The sequence below is a fragment of the Brienomyrus brachyistius genome, chromosome 20 (assembly GCF_023856365.1).
Source record: "Brienomyrus brachyistius isolate T26 chromosome 20, BBRACH_0.4, whole genome shotgun sequence".
In the NCBI taxonomy this organism is placed as follows: domain Eukaryota; kingdom Metazoa; phylum Chordata; class Actinopteri; order Osteoglossiformes; family Mormyridae; genus Brienomyrus; species Brienomyrus brachyistius.
The window spans coordinates 4,514,757-4,535,703 of record NC_064552.1 but is presented as its reverse complement, the minus strand read 5'-3'; the positions used below and the strand labels follow the sequence as shown (position 1 = coordinate 4,535,703).

Genomic DNA, 20,947 nt, shown 5'->3' with positions numbered 1-20,947 from the left:
CGCTTAACTAACGCTTTATTCCAAAAGAACTTGTGAGTTTTTTCCGTTAATATAACTGGATATTTTCACTGGAGATTAGGTCTTTCTTGAAGTGCACTAATGTGGCAAGAACCACCAGGCACGTCTCAGTAACCACAGCAGAAACACAATGTAAACCGGCCCTCTCCTTACCATGCGTCTGAATGGTAACACGCACCTCCTCTAATATGCGAATTTGAGTTTTAAGAATAGAGATGCAGTTGAGCATTCATTTGCATGGTTAGATGGTCACTTCATGCTGAAAATGTCACAGCGGGACACTCTGGTCCGTAGCATCATCCTTTATAAATGCCATCAAGCTGACAGCTCAGCGATGTTCTGTAATTTACACGCGCAGTATTCTCCTTTATAAATAAGCATTTTTCAAATGCCATAGGATACCATACAAAGGCATCCGGATATCTGTCAATCCACCAACCATCCATCCATCCATCCATGGCCATTTGGCCAGTACAGGGTTCTGGTGACCCTGGTGCCAAATTCCAGTGGAGACCCGCACAGCATTTCCAGGTAAATACCTGGACGGGTAACAGAATCTGTTTAATGTCAAGCCAAGTGTCTACAGTCTACAAACTCGTTTATTTTCAGTCTGCAGTCAACCAAACTGATCACATCACATGTTTAATGAGCAGTTTCCGTTCTCAGTCTTGTTCTTACCACAGTGAAATTCGTAAACATTTGACCCATACCAACTTGTCAACCACAGAAAACATGACTCCTACTAGTTGAACTCGTTTTGATAATACAGGTGTTTTTACGTGGTTCAGACATACACCACAAGTCATAATCTTGTGGTTAGTAAAAGATTCTTCAGTTGATAAACTGAGCTCTGCACTCAAATGCTGTTTATGGGTAAAAGTAAATTTTTTATTTCATATGCTCAGCTGAGGAAGAACGTTGTATTCAGCATTTCTGTCTTCCGATATTTGTTAACCATTTGTCTTGATGACTTGGATAATCCAAACCTAATTGGATAAATTGCACATTAGTTTTATTTTGACTGTATGTCGAGACACACGCTCAAATAGTTTGCTTATGCTGCCATCTAGCGTGAAAATCACGCAAATTAATAAAACGCAACAGATGAGCCGTGCAGGATGCGAGGGCGCCGTAACATTAATCAATATCATATACTGCCTTAGCGTAAAGTCCAAACGACAGCCGTATACTCTTCATAAACTAAGATTATTAGTTGTTCACATTCATCCTGAGCACTTTCGCCAGTCCTCTCAGCAGTAAGGTCAGGTGAATGTCCGTAGACTTCAGCTGTATGTATTTTAGTAGCTTTAAACTAGTCTATGTATTTTAGTAGCTTTAAACGGTTGCAACTAACGTTTAAGACACGTGTCGGCAGCCTCTAAGTACTTCATTATCAAAATGTGTCATTTACTTTCGGTGTTTCTCAACCTTTAGTGGGCCTCTAGAGGGCCGCGGTTCGGCCCGTAATTCCTTGATCAGAACCACATGGTAAACCGTCATATTGGACGCGCTTTTTTCTCACCCGTTGTTATAGTTTTATCCACCAGGTGTCGCAAACAAAGAACACTGTAGAAAGTAACCGCTGTCTAGGATTAACTGTAAATCTGCAGTTCTAGGACTGTGCAGGCGTTTCTTTACGCAATATAAACTGTCCGTCCGTCCGTCCATCCATCCATCCATCCATTTTCTAAGCCCGCTTGTTGTATGCAGGAACGTGGAGCACATCCATCTAATATTTCCATCCATTTTCTGCCGCTTATCTGGGGTCGGATTGCAGGGGCATCAGTCTAAACTGGGATGCCCAGACCTCCCTCTCACCAGCCACCTCCTCCAACGCCACTCCTCCGGCCGGCTGAGAGACATCGTCTGTCTACTGTGTCCTGGATCTGCCCCGAAGCCTCCTCCCAGGTGGACATGTCCAAAACACTTCCCCAGAGAGCCATCCAGGAGGAACCCTAGATAGATGCCCAAACCATCTCAGCTGGCTCCTTTCCATGCGGAGGAGTGTCGGCTCTACTTTGAGTCCCTCCCGAATGTCTGTGGTCCTCACCCTACCTCTAAACCTAACCCCTCGCAAGGAAAGCTTGTATCCACTGCATTTTTTTTCAGTCATTACCCAAAGCTCAGTACCCTAGGTGAGAGTAGGAACTTACACTATATGGACAAAAGTACTGGGACACCTGGCCATTTCACCCACAGGAACTTTTATGGCATCCCATTCTAAATCCATAGGCATCAATATGGAGCCAGTCCCTCCCTTTCAGCTGTAACAGCTGCCACTCTTCTGGGAAGGATTTGCACAAGATTTTAGAGAGTATCTGTGGGAATTTTTGCCACCAGAGCACCCTGGGCTACAGTTCAATGTTCGATTTTGTAATCGTATCATCGGATCTGCATCCACATGTTTTGGACACTTGGGTGAAGAGAGGAGCTGAGCTGTCAACTGATCACCACCTGGTGATGAGTTGGGTCTGGTGGCAGGGAAGGATGCTGGGTAGACCTGGGAGACCCAAACGTATAGTGAGGATGAGCCACGAGTGTCTGCTGGAGACCCCTGTACGGGAGATCTTCAACTCGCACCTCCTGCAAAACTTCTCTTGCGTCCCCAGTGAGTCAGGGTAAGCTGAACCCGAACAGACAATGTTCCCGGATTCCATTGCAGAAGCGGCGTAAGGTTGTTGGTGCCAGTTGTGGCTGCGGTCCCTGAACCCAGAGGTGGACACCAGGAATGGGAGCTGTCAGGCTGAAGAAGTTTGGTTAGCTAGTTGGGGCTCCTGAAGTAGCTGACAGGTGCTGGCAGGCCAAATAGAATGCAGCTTTGGCAGTCAGTGGAGCAAAAACTCGGGTGTGGGAGGGGTTTGGTAAGAACATTGAGAAGGACCATCGGTCTGCAAATTCTCTGTCAAACTGTCAGGCCACTCAGTAGAGGGAAGCAAGGAACTGTGCGGTTTACAGCAGGGGTGAACTGTTAACCTCAAATGGGGATATAGTCAGGTGGTGGAAGAAGTATTTCAAGGACCTCCTGAACCCAGCTGATATGCCATTCCTTGGAGGAAGCAGAACTGAAAGACTCAGAGGAGAACTTAGCCATTATGGGTGTACGGTCACTGAAGTCTCTTCGGTGGTACGGCTCCAGGGATGGATGAAGTTCTCAACACCTGAAGCACTTTCAGAGAAGCAATGGGGATCCATTTCAACCACGAGCGCTGTGTAGCCCCCACCTGGATGATGCGACGGCAGCCATTCTGCGCCAGTGCGCTCACCGCACAGTAGGTAGGGTAGCGAAGGGGACAGGAAAGAATTTACCAGTTAGGTGTAAAGGATGATTAGGAGGTCAGACTTGAAAGGGCCACAGTAAGCGAATTTAGGCAGGACATCAGGATACCATCCCTACTCTTTCAAAATATGCCCAAAGAGTCAGGACCTTAGTTTCAGGTCGCATGCCAAAGGACAACAGCATTCTTACAGCATGCCATCACTTACCTGGGGCATTGGGATCCAGACAGACTACAGGTTGGACTAACCCATCAGCCACACCAACACCTCTTGCAGCAGCAACCAGCTTTCCTAGTTGGTCTCCCATCCAAGTACTGGCCAGGCCCCAAACCTGCTTAGCTTTAGGTGGATTACTTGGTCAGATTGGCAGGTGGCATTGTTAGGTTGTTTCAGCTGCCATGCCTCTTTATCATTGTGTGGAGATGATGACGGTACCTTTGGAATGGCAGACGTGGGGTGGTGGTCCCAATTGTTAAGGACTGGCACCGGAGGATGTGTCACAGCTTCAGGGGGATCACACGCCTCAGCCCCCCAGGGAAGGCCTATGCCGGGGGCCCTGGACAGGAGGGTTCACCCAATGGTGGAATCCTCAGACCCAGGAGGAACAATGCAGATTCTGGTCCTCGTCATGGAATGCGAGACCAACTCTTCACCTTCACAAGGATACTAGAGGGTTCATGGGAGTTTGCCCAACCAGTTTACATGTTTGTGTCCTGTGGGGGGGGGGGAGGGGGGGGTCCTGTGTGGGGGTGCTTTAAGAGTATGCACTATGGGGTGTGCTGTTGTGGGCCACCAGGTCCCTGTATAAATGGAACGAGAGTTTGGTTTGCATTGTCGCCAGTAAGTCAGACTTGTTCTCAGTAGGTGTTGAGCCAGAACTGCCCTTTGTCACCGATTCTATTCATAAGTTTTTTGGACATTCCTGTTCGGTGGCCTCAGGATCGCGTAGTTATGCAGATGCTGGGTCACTCTGTTGTGGTATAGGGAGCTGAGCTGGAAGACAAAGCTTTTGATTTGCCAGTTGTTCTACGTTTCTACCCTCACCTATGGTCTTGAGCTCTGGATAGTGACCAAAACAATGAGATCACGGATACAAGCGGCAGAAATGAGTTTCCTCCACAGGGTGTCTGGCCTCAGCCTTAGAGACAGGGTGAGGAGCACTGAGAGGAACTAGCTGAGGTGGTTTGGGCATCTATGTAGGATACATCCTGGATGGCTCCCAAGGGAGGTGTTTTGGACATGTACAACTGGAAGAAGACCCAGAGCAGACCAAGGACATGCTGGAGAGATTATATCCCGGCGGAGTTGGGGGAGGTGGCTGATGAGGGGGAAGTTTCAGCATCTCTGCTTAGACCCCAGTTCCCGCAATGTGGACCAAAATAAGCTGCAGAGAATGGATGAGAATGGATGTTTATGGACTGTGTTGCAGACACTTTGGTAACCTTAGTGTGCTATTGGACTTTGGGGGAAACTAGAGTGTCAGGTAGAAGCCCCACAATGATATGAGGAGAACATTCAAACTCCACACAAGCAGAGCTGGAGACTCAACCCTAGTCTTCAGACGTGCGAAACAACGGCATCATCCACCGTGCCACTGTGCCAACCATAATTACACCAATATCAACTTTTCCGGAAAATGAAGTGAAGTTTATGGCTTTAAAGGTTTCCTCAGTGAGTTTGTCATCTGCTCTACATGACTATCAATTTTTTTAATGAGTGGATCAGTTCTCAAAATGGAGATATTTACACACTGGCTGACAGTTCATGGCAAAGGTATGCAAAAGTAGAAGCTGCAATTTGTTCCCACGGCTGATGAAAGACATTGTTATAGGAAGACGTCGTTCCCCTAATGAACTGACCGTTTTGTTTCCTTTCTTTTCGATGTCATTCCTGACTGACAACGGGCATCACTTTCCTCAGAACCAAAAGGTGAAATCCACTGTGACCGTAACACAATAAGACATCGCATAGCCAAAATGAATAAATCATTTTAAAACGCAACCACTAATTCTCAGAAATAATGACGAAGAGTTCTTTCACGTAATCCCTTCATTGTTGCTTTCTATGTATTTTACTCTTTAGAGATTTTTTTTTGTTTTCTCTAAATCCTTTCTTTTTGTCCAGTGCACAGCAGCGCAGTGGAACCGCAGTTTATCAACACCGTTTTAGCTCACAAGAAACCCAATGAGGTTTAGCGAGTGATATGCAATATCAAAATATCAACGACAAATTCTGTGATAATTAACAGAGTGCTGGATGGGTGATGGCGAGCTGATGGAGACGCCCAGTTTGGCCCCGGTCCTGTAACCCAATAAGCAGTGTTCCACTGAAGAACCGGGGGGTTGTTGGATCAAGTCCCAGGAGGAAATCCACTACAATATCTTTTAGAAAACTTGCTTAACCTGATTTGTTCTGTTAAAATATGTGGGCGTATAAATGGATGAAATTTAATATCCAAGTAGTTGTATAAGAAAAAATGCTGGAAAAAAAATTGCTAGACCCACTACAAACGAGGGGTCATAAAAAGGGGAAATAAATATGTTTCTGTTTCTCAAGAGATGCTGTGAGCATACAAGCCATGCCACGATGAATCCGCTTTTGCCAGTGGCGAGGAAAGTTCACTCCGCCGCCAGGTGCATGACCGCAGCCCTGAGATAAAAATGATCAGGGATGAAGAAAGTAGGACTACGCTTCATTTGAAAAGCTGTTCTCAAGTCACCGCTGCTAATCGCAGCCTAGATGAGCTTTTGTTGAAGGTGAGTCCGGGGAAGGGTAGCGAGAGACAGCCGTACTTCCTCTGGGCATAAACCACGCGCTTTTCTGCTTCACCATAATGCCCTTTCGGGACAAATTAGTTTCTCAATGTATATCATTTTTAATATGAATTAAATTGTATCATACTGGAAGACATTCGGTCAAGCATGCAACAATTAATTTAACTCCCCATGACATGTAAGCACGGTCAACATATAAGTCTGAGAAGCCGGGGGAAATAAATAGTATTCGGGGATTAAACTAATAAGTTACATTTTTTCCACACATCTTTAATTTTTTTCAAATTGCAATAAAACCTCAAATATTTTATGGATTTATCAGCCTACTGTTTTCTTTATTTTCGTCTATTCAAATGCTTCGTCTACGATAACAGTGGCATCCAGTTCTGGGTACCCCCTGCCCCAGGCCCCCTGCCCCATGCCATCCAGGATATCCCCTGTCTTGTGCCCTATCCTGGCTCCCCCTGACCCTGTTCTGAGTAATTATTTGGAAGATGGATTTTTGCATAAACTGGTGTTTAATAATTTGCTAAAAATTATACCATTGCACACCCATGCAATGATTAAAATGATTAATCTGCTGCTGATTGGTTCAAGACCGTGACCCCCACCTCCGCATAAAAGGTGCACCGTATGGAATAACTCAGGATAGGATGCTAACCTATCACAAGGCAATAGATGGAGAGATATATATATGAATAAAATCCCATGCAGCGTTCAACCCAGTTTATCCTGGAGAGGGTCTCTGGAGGATCCGGTGCCTATCGCAGGCAGCTGAACATTCATGACAGCATGCTGCTCCATCGCAGGACGCATTATACGATTACACTGCACTACAGCCAGAATAGAGACATGGATTCACCTCACTGCATGTCTGTCAGCCCTGCAAGCGTGAGAAGCACGGTGCACGGAAGGACGACACATCTGTTGGGTGGTGACCCCACCCTGGCCGAGAATAGAACAGAAAAGGTCAAAATGTCACCAGTGGCACGACCTGCAGGTTGCAATTAAGCCACAGGATGTTTGGGCATCTCATATCATCATACGATCATAATGACCCCAACAGCAGAGAGCCTGAAAATACCCAGACAGAAATACCTTTAATGTCCTGTCCCAAAAAGATGAGCCAGAAGTGCGGAAACAAAGCTAAGGGCTTGCTTAAAAACCAAGCAAAACACCTACAGGTCTGTCCATTTTAACAGCTTCATTTAAGCCTGAGACAATGTTCCGGTTTACAGTTTCTTCTCAGAATTATAAGGGCACAGCTGAAATAGGACTGGATGCATGCTAGATGACCATGCACGCGTTCTGATGTTGTTGTGAGACACCGGTCATGACAATTAGGAATGGGGGATGTGCTGCCCCCCCCCCCCCAGCCTATTCCCTCCCACCTCTGAGGCAGAGTGTCACGCAGAGGTGGCCCCGTGTGAGCCAATGGTAGCTTGGGTTGCCGTATGAGGTGGGGTTGATAGAACGGTCGCGCACACAAGTAAGTCACCTTTAGCCAGTGTGGACATCCTGCCGCAGCAGCTGTACCGCCCCCCCCCACACACACACATACACACAAACACACACACTCACACCTGCCACCATGTGCCTTTCCCTGCTTCTCCTGCTGCTGAATCTCTGGGGTGAGTAACTGCCGCCCGTTGATTCTGCCTCTGCGTGCATGTGTTTATAACCGCTGAAATCGGACCCGGAGTCTAATACATAAGTTAGGGCTGCCGCAATGGCACGGTCGCTGTTAGTTGCTGTCTGTGTGCGATTACTCGGACGCGAAGTTCCGAACCGGCTCATTGGTTTTCCTGATGCTGTAGTGGATTAAGGTTGGTGTTAAAAAGTTAAAGCAAAAAGAGAGAAAAAGGTTGTTGAGAAATTGTGATGCCGGGACATATTGAAATGGCCTCGTTTTCCGCTTAACGTATCATTCCGATTATACAGTTTAATTGTTTTGGTTAGTCATTCGCCATGTATTACTTCCAAAAACCAACGGATTCCTGATACGATCACTCCATGCTCTTTTTGCATTAAGCAGGAAAGTCTTGCTTGTCATGAATCAATTTAATTTCTTATATTCCTTAATATTCTCCTAAAACACACACTTGTTTGCTTAACAACAGTTTGCTGATAGTGTGGATAAATACACGAAGCTGTAAGTAAATTCTGTGATAGACATCTATTGATGGTCGCAAGCTTGGGTGGTGGGAGATGATCCAGGCTCATGCTTATGGTCCCTGGTGGATGTAGATGAAAGAGAATTATCAGTGAATCAGGACGTGGCTGTTGACCGTATCCTGAACACTGTGCTGAACACGAATGCCAACATGGGGGGGGGGGGATTATGTACTGAAATTAGCATAACTCATAGTCTGTAACTGTAAGTGTGTGATGTGATTCAGATATTCACGGAGAATTTCCAGGCTATTTCAGGGAAACTGATTTTCTGCAAATAGCTTGTCACATAGCCTATACTTTTACATTTAGGGATCTGTGGTTACATTAGTAAATTGCGTTTGTCTTCACGGTCTGTTATTAGTTCCACATGACCTAGGAATAGTTTACCTGAAACTGCTAAGATTGGTACATTCAGTTCTAATAATGACCGGAATACAATTTTTACCAAACAGGAATGGGGGAAATTAATATACACGTGATTTTGTTAAAATCTACGGTGATTAAATTAGTTTTACCGAAAAAAGTAACATTTTAATCTACAAGGATTACTCCTGAAAAGTGTATGCGCAGATCACACAAAGTGTATGAAAAAGATGACAAGCATCACCTTCAGACAGCTTGCAAAGTTTAACTAAATCAGGATTTTTTCTTTCTTTACGGTATTTTTTTGTCAGCGAAGCTGGTGGCGATGTTAAAGCGCGAGGAGATGTAAATTTATATCAGCGTTTTAAATTTCTTTCTAAGAATATTATTTGTGAGTCGTAAGCTTATCTGCAAAGAAAATAACAGTTCCTCATAGGAACGATCATAGAAAAAGTACCGAATTTTAAAGGGTAAGCGTACTTTATGTTCTAGATCAGTCGCCACCAGGGGACGAGCTGTTGAGGACATCAGAGACTATGTCAGGTTCATCTGGGTCTTGAATTTTTTGTTTTTAAAGGAGGATAACTGGCATCGGGGCTAAAATGTGATCGGACCTAATGACACTCTGCTCCTGCAGATTTAACACCCTGCAGATCTTAGTTGCAACCCTAATTTAACACACCTGATACAAAAAATCAGGCCCTTCAGTAGCATCTCAGTATTAGAGCCAACTTAGCTTCTACATAGCTGACTCCAACACTGTATCAGGTGTGTTAAATTAGGGTTGCAACTAAGATCTGTAGGGTGGGAGATCTCCAGGAACAGGGTTGGTGACCACGGTTCCAGATTGACTGTCAAGTGGTCCTAGATAAGCATTATGTAAAAGAGACAGGTGTATGATAAAGCAACATGTCTAGGTCCAGGCTTCAGTGTTTTCGTCCTTCGTACAGGAGCTGCCCACTGTGTGGTCTTTCAAGCAAGCATAAACATGGCAGGGATGACTGGACAGGTGATATTTAACTCCAGTCTGGGGACGGCCACCTTAAACCTCACAGGAGCTCAGAGCCCCATGAACCTTTCCCTCGCCGAGTTTCCTGTGATGTACGGGCATTTCCTCAGTCCGTGCCGGGAAGCAAACATTGGCCCCAAGGTCTTCACGTTCGGCGCTGACGGGCCGCAAGCCACGGCCAACGTGACCGACCTATTCCTGCAAAGGCCCAGTCTCGATGACCTCTCGCTGGTCGTGGAGATGGCCAACGGGATGACAGCTTGTGGCAATGTTCGCCAGAACGTCAGCGCCAGGACATTGCAAGCCAGGTTCTTCCACCCCGTGGCAGGAGATGTTTACATCCGGCAAAATGTCGGCGAGACAGCCAGCAGAGTGTTCTCGGGCCTCATATCGCTCCGCGGCACAGTCGCGGTGGCTAATGTCACTGCGTATGTCTCCCAAAGCTCTTCCCCAACCTGCAAGGCCCTCTTAAACAACCTGAAGCCATCTGATTTGTCGCTGCTGGGAGACCTAGCAGTGGGGTCCCCCGTCAAGCCTGCGCGGTCCCGCAGGGATGTTTCAGATTTCATTAGGGAGGGACACTTTTTACTCCTCAAAGTCAAAGAGACTTACACTTGCGGCAAGATCAAACTAATGGAAGAAAAGGTTGTGCACGCTCTCATAGACATGAAAGGAACCAAGGGCACCTTTACGTTTAGTCAGGTATCTCCATTTGACGTCACAGAAGTCGGGGTTAATTTGATGAACATGAGGAGCATGGCGGGAGCCTATCATGTGCATCAGTTCCCCATGCCAGAAAGCAGGTCTACTGAAGAGGATGTTTGTAGCCATGACAACGTGGGTGATCACTGGAACCCACACAAGGTAAACGTTAGTGATTCCGCTTACCCCCATAGTCCAGGGGCCACCCATGATATGTATGAGGTCGGGGACCTCAGTGGGAGACATGGGTCCTTGAATAACATCAGCGATGTCGAGCAGTTCTTCAGTGACTGGAACCTGCCCCTCTTTGGAACCAACAGCATAGTGGGTCGGTCTGTGGTGATCCACCAGCCCAATGGTGCAAGGCTTCTGTGTGGTACCATTGGCTACCCGGGAGAGGTGATGGTGTTAAAATCTGTGTTCAGGAACCCTGTGGTTGGAACCATTTATTTCACCCAACTGAAGAGTAACCCGTACACTGATGTGTCAATTTTCATGGATCTCAGTTATGGCAATTCATCTGCTCCAGTCAGCAATGGGCATAACTGGCACATCCACCAGTGGCCCATCAGCACCGAGACAGACAGTAATGAGAGCAGCTGTGGGAGCACTGGGAATCACTGGAACCCATTCAAGATCAACATCAGCGACAGTAGCTATACCATTGACTGCAGGCCAGACAATCCTTTTGCTTGTGAGATCGGTGACCTGACTGGCAAAAATCAGCCAATCAGCATCACCCCCGATGTGGGCAAATTCCAGACGAAGTACTTTGTTACCGACACGACTTCCTGGACAGTGGGAGCATATTCTATGGTCGGGAGGTCAGTGGTGATCCATGAAGCTGACGGCAATGCCGAACGGCTAGCCTGCGCCAACATCACGGCCGTTCACATGGTCAAAGCGCAGTCGGGCACTTGGTTTGGGTCTGGCACGTCCGAGGGTCATGTCCAATTCTCTCAGGACTTCCCGGGCCTAACGACCATCAATGTGTCGCTATCAAAGCTGAACTCAATGGCTGGGGGTTACCACATCCACAAACTGCCCATCAAGAGCACCGAGAATCCGTGTTCAGACAAAAACATCATGGGTCATTTCAATCCCCTGGCCGTCAATCGGTCCTCTTCCCCTCCCCCCGGCAATGGCACCGTGGACCAGTATGAGATCGGAGACATTAGTGGAAAGTTCGGGCTGCTGACCGATCTGGACCAGAGTCAAAAACAATATCAAGACTACAACATGCCGCTGACTGGAGTGAACAGCATCGTTGGACGGTCATTGGTCATTCACTACCTTAATGGATCCAGGTAAGTGTGAAAAAAGGATATTTCACATATTTCCAAGAATATACAGTGGAAATTGCTTATAGTGATCACATTTGTCTGGGTGAAATTAGTCACTGTAAGATTTAGATGATCAGTGTTCATTGTTGACACATCACAGCAGCGAAATGTGTTCTCTGCATTTAACCCATATGTGACAATGTGACATAGCAGGGGGCAGGTAATTCAGCGCCCGGGGAGCAGTGCTTACAGCTGGTACCTTGCTCAGGGTACCTATGTGGTACCTTGTTGGTCGGGGATTCGAACCTGCAACTTTTCAATTACAAGTGCACTTTCCTAACCATTCAGACACCCCTGCGCACAAGCAGATGATCAAATATTACTCCAAATATTTTACTTTTTCTTTATGTCTCAGGCAGGTCACCATCTAACTGGCATATATATAAGGTAATAGATCAGACAACTTGGCTATTTAGTGAATTTGATTGAGTCTTTCAAAATACAGTACATCTATTTAAAACGCTTTTCAAATTACAGTACTGTACAAATTAAATCACTGTATAACTCAAATACTCTATAATACAGTACTGTGTATAAAATATAGCTTATTGTAGCTTTGCTACTGCATCTTGTTGGCTGGTTTTTGGCAGTTAATTATAAACTTTTATGAGTCTATATTTGTCTTTGAGAGCAAATGGCTTTCTTTTTTCCATTATGTTTTCTATGCATACAGCATTAGCCTCAGGTAGCTAACCAGAAGCAGATGGGTTACTGTCTAGTTTACGGTGATCAAAGTAAAGTAAAAAAAAAAAAAAAAGAATTACCTTGATTTTCATTTGTTCCATGTTGTCATGTGTAAAAAAAATTAAATAATTCAAAATGAACACTGTAAGCAGATTACTTGATTACTATAAGTGAATTATTTAAACAGTATCTATACAGGAATGATTCGGATTCAAGCTTTTTTATCCGTATAAGCAATTGATCACTATAACTGTGATCACTATAAGTGGTTTCCACTGCATGTTCTTTAATATTGTACTTGTGTTTTTATAGCATGAGAGACAGAACCATGCAAAATATAATGTTTCTACATTGTCATGACATATTTGCCATATTGGACCATTTTTATACCCAAATGTACAAATAATATAAGGAAACAGTCTGACGGTATAAGGAAGCTTATGATGAGGCGCAGATGGCATCTGGTTTACCGTTTTGTGGGGAAACTGTATAATACTGCTTTTCCTGAGCTGGACCACATTTAAATCTGTCAGTTCCTCTTTCGTTTGCTTTTCAAAGTCAACGTTAAAAAGTCTGTCAGGTGAAGATGCACTGCCGAGTGTCTGGTCGCCAACACTGTCTTTCAGAAGGTGCTGGACCCTCGCTGAAACCTTCACGGTTAAACGCAGTAACTTATTTCCACGCTGCGTGTTAAACTTAGTAGGTGATTTTGGGTGTCCATCTGTTCCCGGATTTTGATCTAGTAATGGATAATTCATCAATCCTTTTAAGGATCTCTTGATATATATTTTTCCCGTGCATCTTGCTTTTGTAAATGTGAACTAATTTGTCATCTATGTGAAGGATTCTGTGTGGTACTCCTCTCTTTTCATATTCCACCTTTGGCTAAGCAATTAAGTAATTATGTGATTGGATGTCTAAGTCTGGGAAGAAATTTCCCTCCTTGTTTGGAGTTACTTTCTATCTGGCGCTTACTGTCTGGTGACACATGGCCACAAGATAATCTTTCGTCATGAAAAGTTAAAAATGTAAGAAGATTTCTTGGTTTTTTTACCAGAGACTGGCCGATCTTAGTGTAGTGTAGGTTGCAGAAAACATACTATATGTTTTATTGTTTGTGAAGTGTAAAAAGATATGTAAAAAGATGTGTTTTTCTTATTTTGATGCATCAAGAACAAAATCTGTTTAATCATTTACTTACTGTGTCAAAGAGAACAATTGTCTACAGCCTTCAGACACTTTTGGTTGTTTTTTTTAGCTCTTAGTGGCTTGTTTGGTCTGACCAGACTCTTGCATTAAATTGCAAAAAAAAAAAGAGAAAAGAAAAACTATTGCAAAAATTGTTGCATATTCAAATAAAGAATGTGTGTCTTCTGTCTCTGGCATCCTGGACTCGACGCTGACCCAGAATGCAGTGCGCTAACATTGTTGCGGATAACAGCTCTGATGGATTCTGGGTAAAAGCGAAGGCCGTCTTCAGAGGTGCTGTGGCAGGAACCATCAAGCTGGTGAGACTTACAGCAATCTGCACTACTTCACTGCTACCTTATCGTTATCGTTATCCTTATCGTTATCCTTATCCTTATCGTTATCGTTAACTCCATCCATCAGAAATGAGAAAATGAGGCCAGGGAAGAGATTGCAGAAGGAATGCAGCCTTCCTGGAGAATGTGTTTATTGTATTCCTGTTTTTTCTTTGTTCATAAATCCCCATGAACACATTGTTTGAGGAGCTCTAAGATGCTGGAGAAGCTGAATAATGGGGGGAGGGGTCATTTTAGAGCTGCCAGGAAAACATGACACTTTATTGGGGGGGGGGGGGGGGGGGGGACTGTGAATTAATGAGCAGCATGGATCATAACACTGGTGTCCCGGGGCTGCATGTGCAAGCGATGCATTTGTGAGGTGGGGGGTGTTTACTGCCGTCCTTCCTGCTCTGTTGTTGCCCTGGAACCCCACCCCTCGCTGAGCAGATGGGGCTGGCAGTATGGGCTTCACGACTGCATCCGGCTGTCTGGTTGCTGTGGTGCAGGAGTTGTGGGGTGGCAGGGGTCTCGGGGCTTGGTTGGGAGGCACAACTGACGGCAACATGGTTCTTTAGTCCCAGCAGGCGTTTAAAGACGGCAGCCATGGTGACAGCTTGCTGGAGGTGGACATACACGCGGCCCAGGAGATGAATGTGAGTATGAATGCAGAACCATCATCTCCATTCATACACCTGACGTCAAGCTACACAAACAAATGCTGACATGACCACCATCAGTGGTTATAGTTTCAAGGTTAACCTAATTTTTGGTCACACACTATAGGGACAAAAATATCGAGACAAACGTCTTAGTGATTAAATTTGGGTGTTTCATTCAGACCCATTGCCACAGGTGTATAAAATCAAGCACCAAGCCATGCAGTGAAAGAATTGGCTGTTCTGAAGAGCTCAGTGAACTCAGGCGTGGTACAGTGATAGGATGCCGCTTTTGCAATAAGTCAGTTTGTGAAGTTTCTTCCCTGCTGGATATTCCAGGGTCAACTGTAAGTGTTATTACTGCAAAGTGGAAGCAGTTAGGAACAGCAGAGTGCTGAGTCACAGAGTGTGTAAAAGTCGCCAACACTCTGTTGAATCAGTAACTGTAGAGGATTTTTTTGTCATATGCTGTTTGCAGTTTAAGCATCCTTTGTCGTTCACATTGACATCCTTTTGTATCCTGGTTCAAAGGTCACTGAGGCTTCCTGGTCCATACACAGCCACCGTACAGGAGAGGATATCCAGCAGTGTTCTGATGTGGGCGACCAGTTCGATCCTTTCAACATGAGCTCAGAGGTCAGTCACCCTCCCTTCCTCTAGATCCTCTTCGCTGTGATCAGCAGGTACGAGCCTAAGAATGTTTCGAAGCAAATATAGGAGATCCTGCTCTCCTCAGATGAGTTTGCTTAAATCCATCCATCTTCCCGCTGCCTATGAGCCTTTTCCAGGCAGCACGGGGCACAAAGCAGGAGTACCGCCTGGACAGGTTGCCAGATTAGTTTAACGCATACCCTGGAATCATCGCTGAGTGACCTTTGACCTGCCGCTAATATCCTAAGTGGTCTTGTTCACCTGTTAGACCTTGAGGCTCTGACCGCCCGATATTGGCAATTTGACTTCTCCTCTGAGGATGCCAGAACTGCTGGATATTCACTTCGCTCCCGTTTGTTATGCAACGTGAAAGAAGGGGATTGTGGGAAAAAACAAACGTACAGTTTGCTCCATTCTCCCGTTTCTTCAGAGCGCTAGCTGCTCTGCCAGGCACCCTCTGCACTGCGAGGTGGGCGATCTTACCAACAAACACGGGCCGGTCAACCTGACCATCAGACAGCTGTTTACCGACACCAATCTGCAGCTCACCGGGGATTTTACAGGTAACATGCGTGACTCTGATTTCGAAAGAGCTCAAAATCCGCTATGTTCCGGCGGCCGCGTCAATCATAAAACCGTCACCCGAACGGGAATTCCTCTTTGTGTGGCATAAATCACAATTGTGAGGTTAAATTACAGGACCGTTCACTGCGGCCCGCTATCAGATGTGGACGTGAATAAGTGCCATTGGGGCCTTTGGCAGAGAGATCCTGTAACGCCGGTTTTGTCGCAGTCATGTACAGGTCAGTCGTCCTCTGGAGTGGAAACAGGATCCTGTCCTGCGCAGACATCCTGCCATTTTCTCCATCGGCGACTCTGATCTTTCCCAAAGTGACCTCCTTTAGCAGGTAGGTGTCCCCCCCCCCCCCCCGCCAAAGCTCTGCAAATTTTTCCGTACCCCAAATGCAAATGTGGGCATTCCTGGTTCCGGCAGAGGCCAGTGGGAACCCGAGCCGGCCGATATTAGAAGGGTGGAGGTTAGCGATCGGTTACGTCCTCATGTTTGGGGAACGACACTGAACAGACATAAGCGGGGGGGGGGTTTAAGTATTGAGGATGCAATAATGGGGGTATATTAACATTTGATATGTGCAGTTTTTTTTTGGAGGGGGTGGAATTTAGCACTAGCATGAATCTATTCTAGGGATGGTACTTATGACCCCATAACAACAGGCTTTCATTTAAACACCAGTATCCATTCTTCTGATTTTTTTTTTGTGGGGCGAGTTTGGGGGTGGGGGCTAGTAATGTGCTAACTAAGATGTACATATTCAAATATAAAGAAGCACAGCAGCGGTCTTTTAGTCACCACAGTGGTTAAACACAGGTAAATAAGTACGCCAATTAGTTTGTTCATTTATTTAATAATTTTATGCTGGTTTTTGGGTGAAATGAACCCTTGGTAGTTAGGGCTGAAATGCCAGGGTAAGCTGATCCGGATATGTTTGGGTTTCAGGTTCGACTTCCGCAGTCGAGTGGCGGCCGTCCTCGATGTGGACCTGTGGAGGGTCACCATCTTGCCCGAGCAGCTGTCGCCCGTCGCTGGGGGCACGTGCCAGCAAGTCACCTTTCTGGTGTCAGGTGTGTCATTCAAAATCTGTAGAGATATTGGGCCCCCCACCCTGACCAATCCAATTATGTTTGTGATTTTCTAGCCCCCCCCTCCAACAATGTAGGAGAGATATGGAGGGGGATTTAATAATATAAATGCATTGGGTCTATTTATTGGGAGGTGGGTGAATGAATCCAAATGAAATATTGGGTGAAGCACGACCCCCCACCCCTGGTTCCTACGCCCCATTCGCTTCTCCATTATTAAGTTTCGCACAACGGATTAAATCATATTTAAGCACATAATGTTGCGGATGATTACATTAATTGCAAATAAAATTATGTTATTTAATAAAATATGTCCCCACTTCTGTAAAATGCCAGGGAATATTTGATGAAAATCATCAAGTATTTGTATAGTGGCTGAGACCGAAATATATATAATAACAGGAAAGTTTCCAAAAAAATGCCGTGAATGAGCGGCAGATCACTTTTTATAGCGTCTGGTTTGTGGATATTGCCTTTGTAGGCAAAAGCATAAGGCGAAGTAAATAGAGAGACCGGCATGGTATGTTTTTGCAGTGTCCATTATCCAGTGGGCAGCTACTGGGATCCAGTGTCTGAGACTGGAGGCTTTAAAAGCATGAATAGGTTTACTTATTGTTATAAAAACTACAGTGGTACACAGGGAAGGTGTTATGTGTCTGTGTCGGTGCCGTTATTACTGCTATTGGGGAAAAAGATATTCACATACTGAAAAGGAAACCAAACTCCACATCTTATAAAAAAGATTTTTCATTTATTTACTTACCTGCTGCTTCTGTCCAAAGCCAGGTACGCTGTAGCGGGGGTCCTCAGCCTGTCTTGCACCGCGACCCATTTTTTTTAGCATGCTAGCTCAGTCGCGACCCTTATAGAACTTGTTGCAACCCAAACGTGGGTGGTGAATCGCTGATCTACACGGAAGTGGCTATTTAACGCCCATTCCGTGGGATTTGAACCGCAAACTTTGGGGGTGGTGGTGTCATGGCCACAAGGCCACAAGGAGAAGTGCAGACAGGAGCTGGGAGTGAGAGCCGTCAGAAGGGCTTCAACAAACATGAAACAGAAGAGTTTTAATGTAGTGCAAAGGTAATTTTGTTTGGAAGAAGGATGCCTGTGGTGCGCAGGTGTGACTCAGCATTGTGTTCATAGAAACAACTGATCCTCGACGGGAAATCAAGGTACGAACAGTAGCAATATCAAACACACCTCGTGACAGAATAAGGACATGCTGGTGGAAGACAGAAGGGTGGATTTCACAGGATCCTACCCCATTTATGTGCTGAAATAATTAAGAGTCTTTATGGTGGCATCTCATGCAGATGTGAGATCTACAGCAGGAAGCAGAGAAGAAGAATTAAGAGGCCGCCTCCTTTGAGAAGATTTTTTTCAGGGTGCACAAAAAAAAAAAATTGTTAATATGTATTCTTGGGTTTCATTCATTTGCGAAAGGGTTGATTTTTACATCTATAGTCTTTTGTTCTTTTCGCTCCCTTCAGAGGAATACGCAAGATAAAGGCTTTTCCTTTTTTACCCGAACAATGAACAATCCCACCCATTCAAAAGCCAAGCACAAAAAAGCGGAAAGAAAAAAAAATTGCACGGTAACCCAACGCTGTGGTGAAGTGTCTGAAGATTCCCCCCCACCCCCCCCGCGACAATGTGAAACAGGAGAAGGGGCTGCGTCCAGGCAGTATACAGCCAACACATTACCAACCTCCGGCAGCCCCCCGAGTGTGAATTTCTGACGGAAACCGCCTTTTCGTGATGGCAGCTTGAAACTTTCATATTCAGCGGTTTTATGTGGCAAAGTTCTTACATAACAGAATGCATGAAAAATGGGATTCACATTTCACATATTGCATTTTCCTTTGACTTCTTTAAGTGCTCACTGCAACATATATAATTATTACTATCTTAAACACATATTTTCTTCTGATTGTTATTTTCTGCTACAGAAGCGGTTTGGAAATGTGTTGTTACAATTTGCATTATTTGACTTATGATGAGATACAGGTACAATCGTTTTTTTTTTTGCAATTCATATGAATACTACCATGACTTTTCAAATGCCACAGCAGAGAACAAGAACTTCAGAGTCATAAGATTATGCAGAGCAGGACCTGACAGCTTCTCCTGTAGATTTAGGCACATGGAGGAGAGGAACGAGCGGGTATATGGGTGACTGATTATGCGAGGGACACTTAGTAGTTAGTCTTTGTAACCCTGTGTTTTCTCAGCCGGGCGGTGATGAGCGTCAGCATGACTCCTGATTCGTGGAGATTCGGTTCGCAAGGTCAAGTGGTTAAACTTTTGTCGAGTCCAGTCAGATTCACCAGTTCTAACTGAAGTTGTTTGTAGAAGTTTCAGAAAGAAAGATTCTTGTATTTCTTTTAGCAGAAGACAACCAGATGATCGTGGATTCAAATCCCATTGCTATTCATACCTTCAGGCATGGTTATACATCACATTACCAAATTGCATAGATGTGGTTTAATGCTGTACCTTGACCAAGGTGAGAGCTACAAGAGAAACGTAAACACACTGAGCTAAAGTGACGTACCTCCTGAAGTGCGGTTGAGAACATGAAGTAGAGACACTCACTACTTCAGCTTATGTCTGGCGAGCCCATAACCATTCAGCATTGTTTTTGCTTCCAGGGGATGTGAACAAAGAGGTGCTGAACTCTGTTAAAGACAGCGAGATGATGGGACCATTCAAACACTCCCAAGCGTGCCCCAAAAGTTAGTACGTTTTTTAAAGCATTTTAAGTTGATCAGCTGATGTTTTCATGCATTTTTTTTTTTGGCTTGATACTCTTTCATGGTTTGATCTCTTTATACATCTCAGACTTTGCTGAAAATACAGAATTTTTTAAACCGCATATGTCAGAAAAGACCACAGAGTTTGCTGTGTGCATATCTGTCGTGGAGTAAGTTCGTATCTCTACAGCTAAATAAAGAAACTCCTTGCAAAGACGGAGAAAATCAAGTGTTTACATTTGGTTTCGTAAATGTCCTTCTAGGTGGTCTAATTAGCTGTTCAATCTCCTGAAACAGGTGGAAGTTCTGGACGGCCTGAGATCAACGGAAGACTTCTGCTGCTCATAATTACAGCACATGTCATTCTGCGTCTGCTGCAGTAGACAACACTGCAGTCCCAATGGATTCAGATGGCAGAAACCAGCTTGTGATTCGCGGGCCGGCATCCACGGCTGTCAAGACCCCAACTTGAAAGAAATGCGATTTTTTTTTTTGCCAGCGTATTGACCCTAACCTGGAACAAATTAATGTCTAGTCATTCAACGGGTGTAAATATTATTATTATTATTATAAATATTCATGATCTACCTGAGGAAATGTGTATCTATATATATATAAAAATGTGAATCGTAAAATACTGCACACAAAACATAGGATGTCTTTAAAAAAATAATATTAAAGTGATACACTTCTTGGAGCATGTCAGAATTCAAAATACTGATCCTGCTCTGACAGCCTGGAGAAATTTATGAAAACGGTCTGTTTACTGAACTTTGTCAATGTCACTCAGATGCTCAAACATTCGATTGATTTTTTTTTTTGCGCAATATTTTGATTCTGAATGACATTTAAATACAATGTTGATACAGAGTAGACCTGTTGTTGTGCGTAACAGTTTTCCTTATATTATGCAGTTATTGAACACCTTTAATTTTAATGGGTCATTCATGTAACATGACTAAATAATGGTGATGTTTATGTAGTCTGTTAAGAGAAGTGTGGACGTTATGTTTTAAAATGTTTGCTTAGTACATTTACTAAGTGTTTACCAGTTAATGACTCTTGTGTGTTTTGAAAGTTGACTATGCGAAGGATTTTTGTTGTGTAATTTTCTTGCTTCACTAAATGAGGATCAACTGAACATTGGTTACTGATGGTGAATCTGAAAGGTGCCCAACTGGGACTGAGCTGAAGTTAATAATTATAATAAAATAAATCGTAACAGCAGAGGTAGGTGAGTATGAGCACAACCCCCAACCCAGTCCCAGCAGCGGCATTGAGTGAAATTGGTGTGAACTCACGTGTACTATTTACCAGCTGTTATACATGGGTGAACATTGCAAGCATACAATAAC

The 20,947-nt window shown here is 44.6% G+C and overlaps 1 protein-coding gene across 1 annotated transcript; it reads left to right on the top strand.

The window, feature by feature from the left end:
* Window positions 1–7,531: 7,531 nt before the first annotated feature.
* cusr (Copper-only SOD repeat protein) lies at window positions 7,532–20,733 on the top strand. Its single transcript, XM_048987057.1, has 10 exons — window positions 7,532–7,699; window positions 9,557–11,624; window positions 13,753–13,852; window positions 14,446–14,523; window positions 15,058–15,162; window positions 15,608–15,740; window positions 15,971–16,085; window positions 16,694–16,818; window positions 19,491–19,574; window positions 19,890–20,733. The coding sequence occupies exons 1-10, from the start codon at window positions 7,660–7,662 to the stop codon at window positions 19,973–19,975; spliced, it is 2,934 nt and encodes a 977-aa protein (XP_048843014.1). The 5' UTR covers window positions 7,532–7,659; the 3' UTR covers window positions 19,976–20,733.
* Window positions 20,734–20,947: the final 214 nt, after the last annotated feature.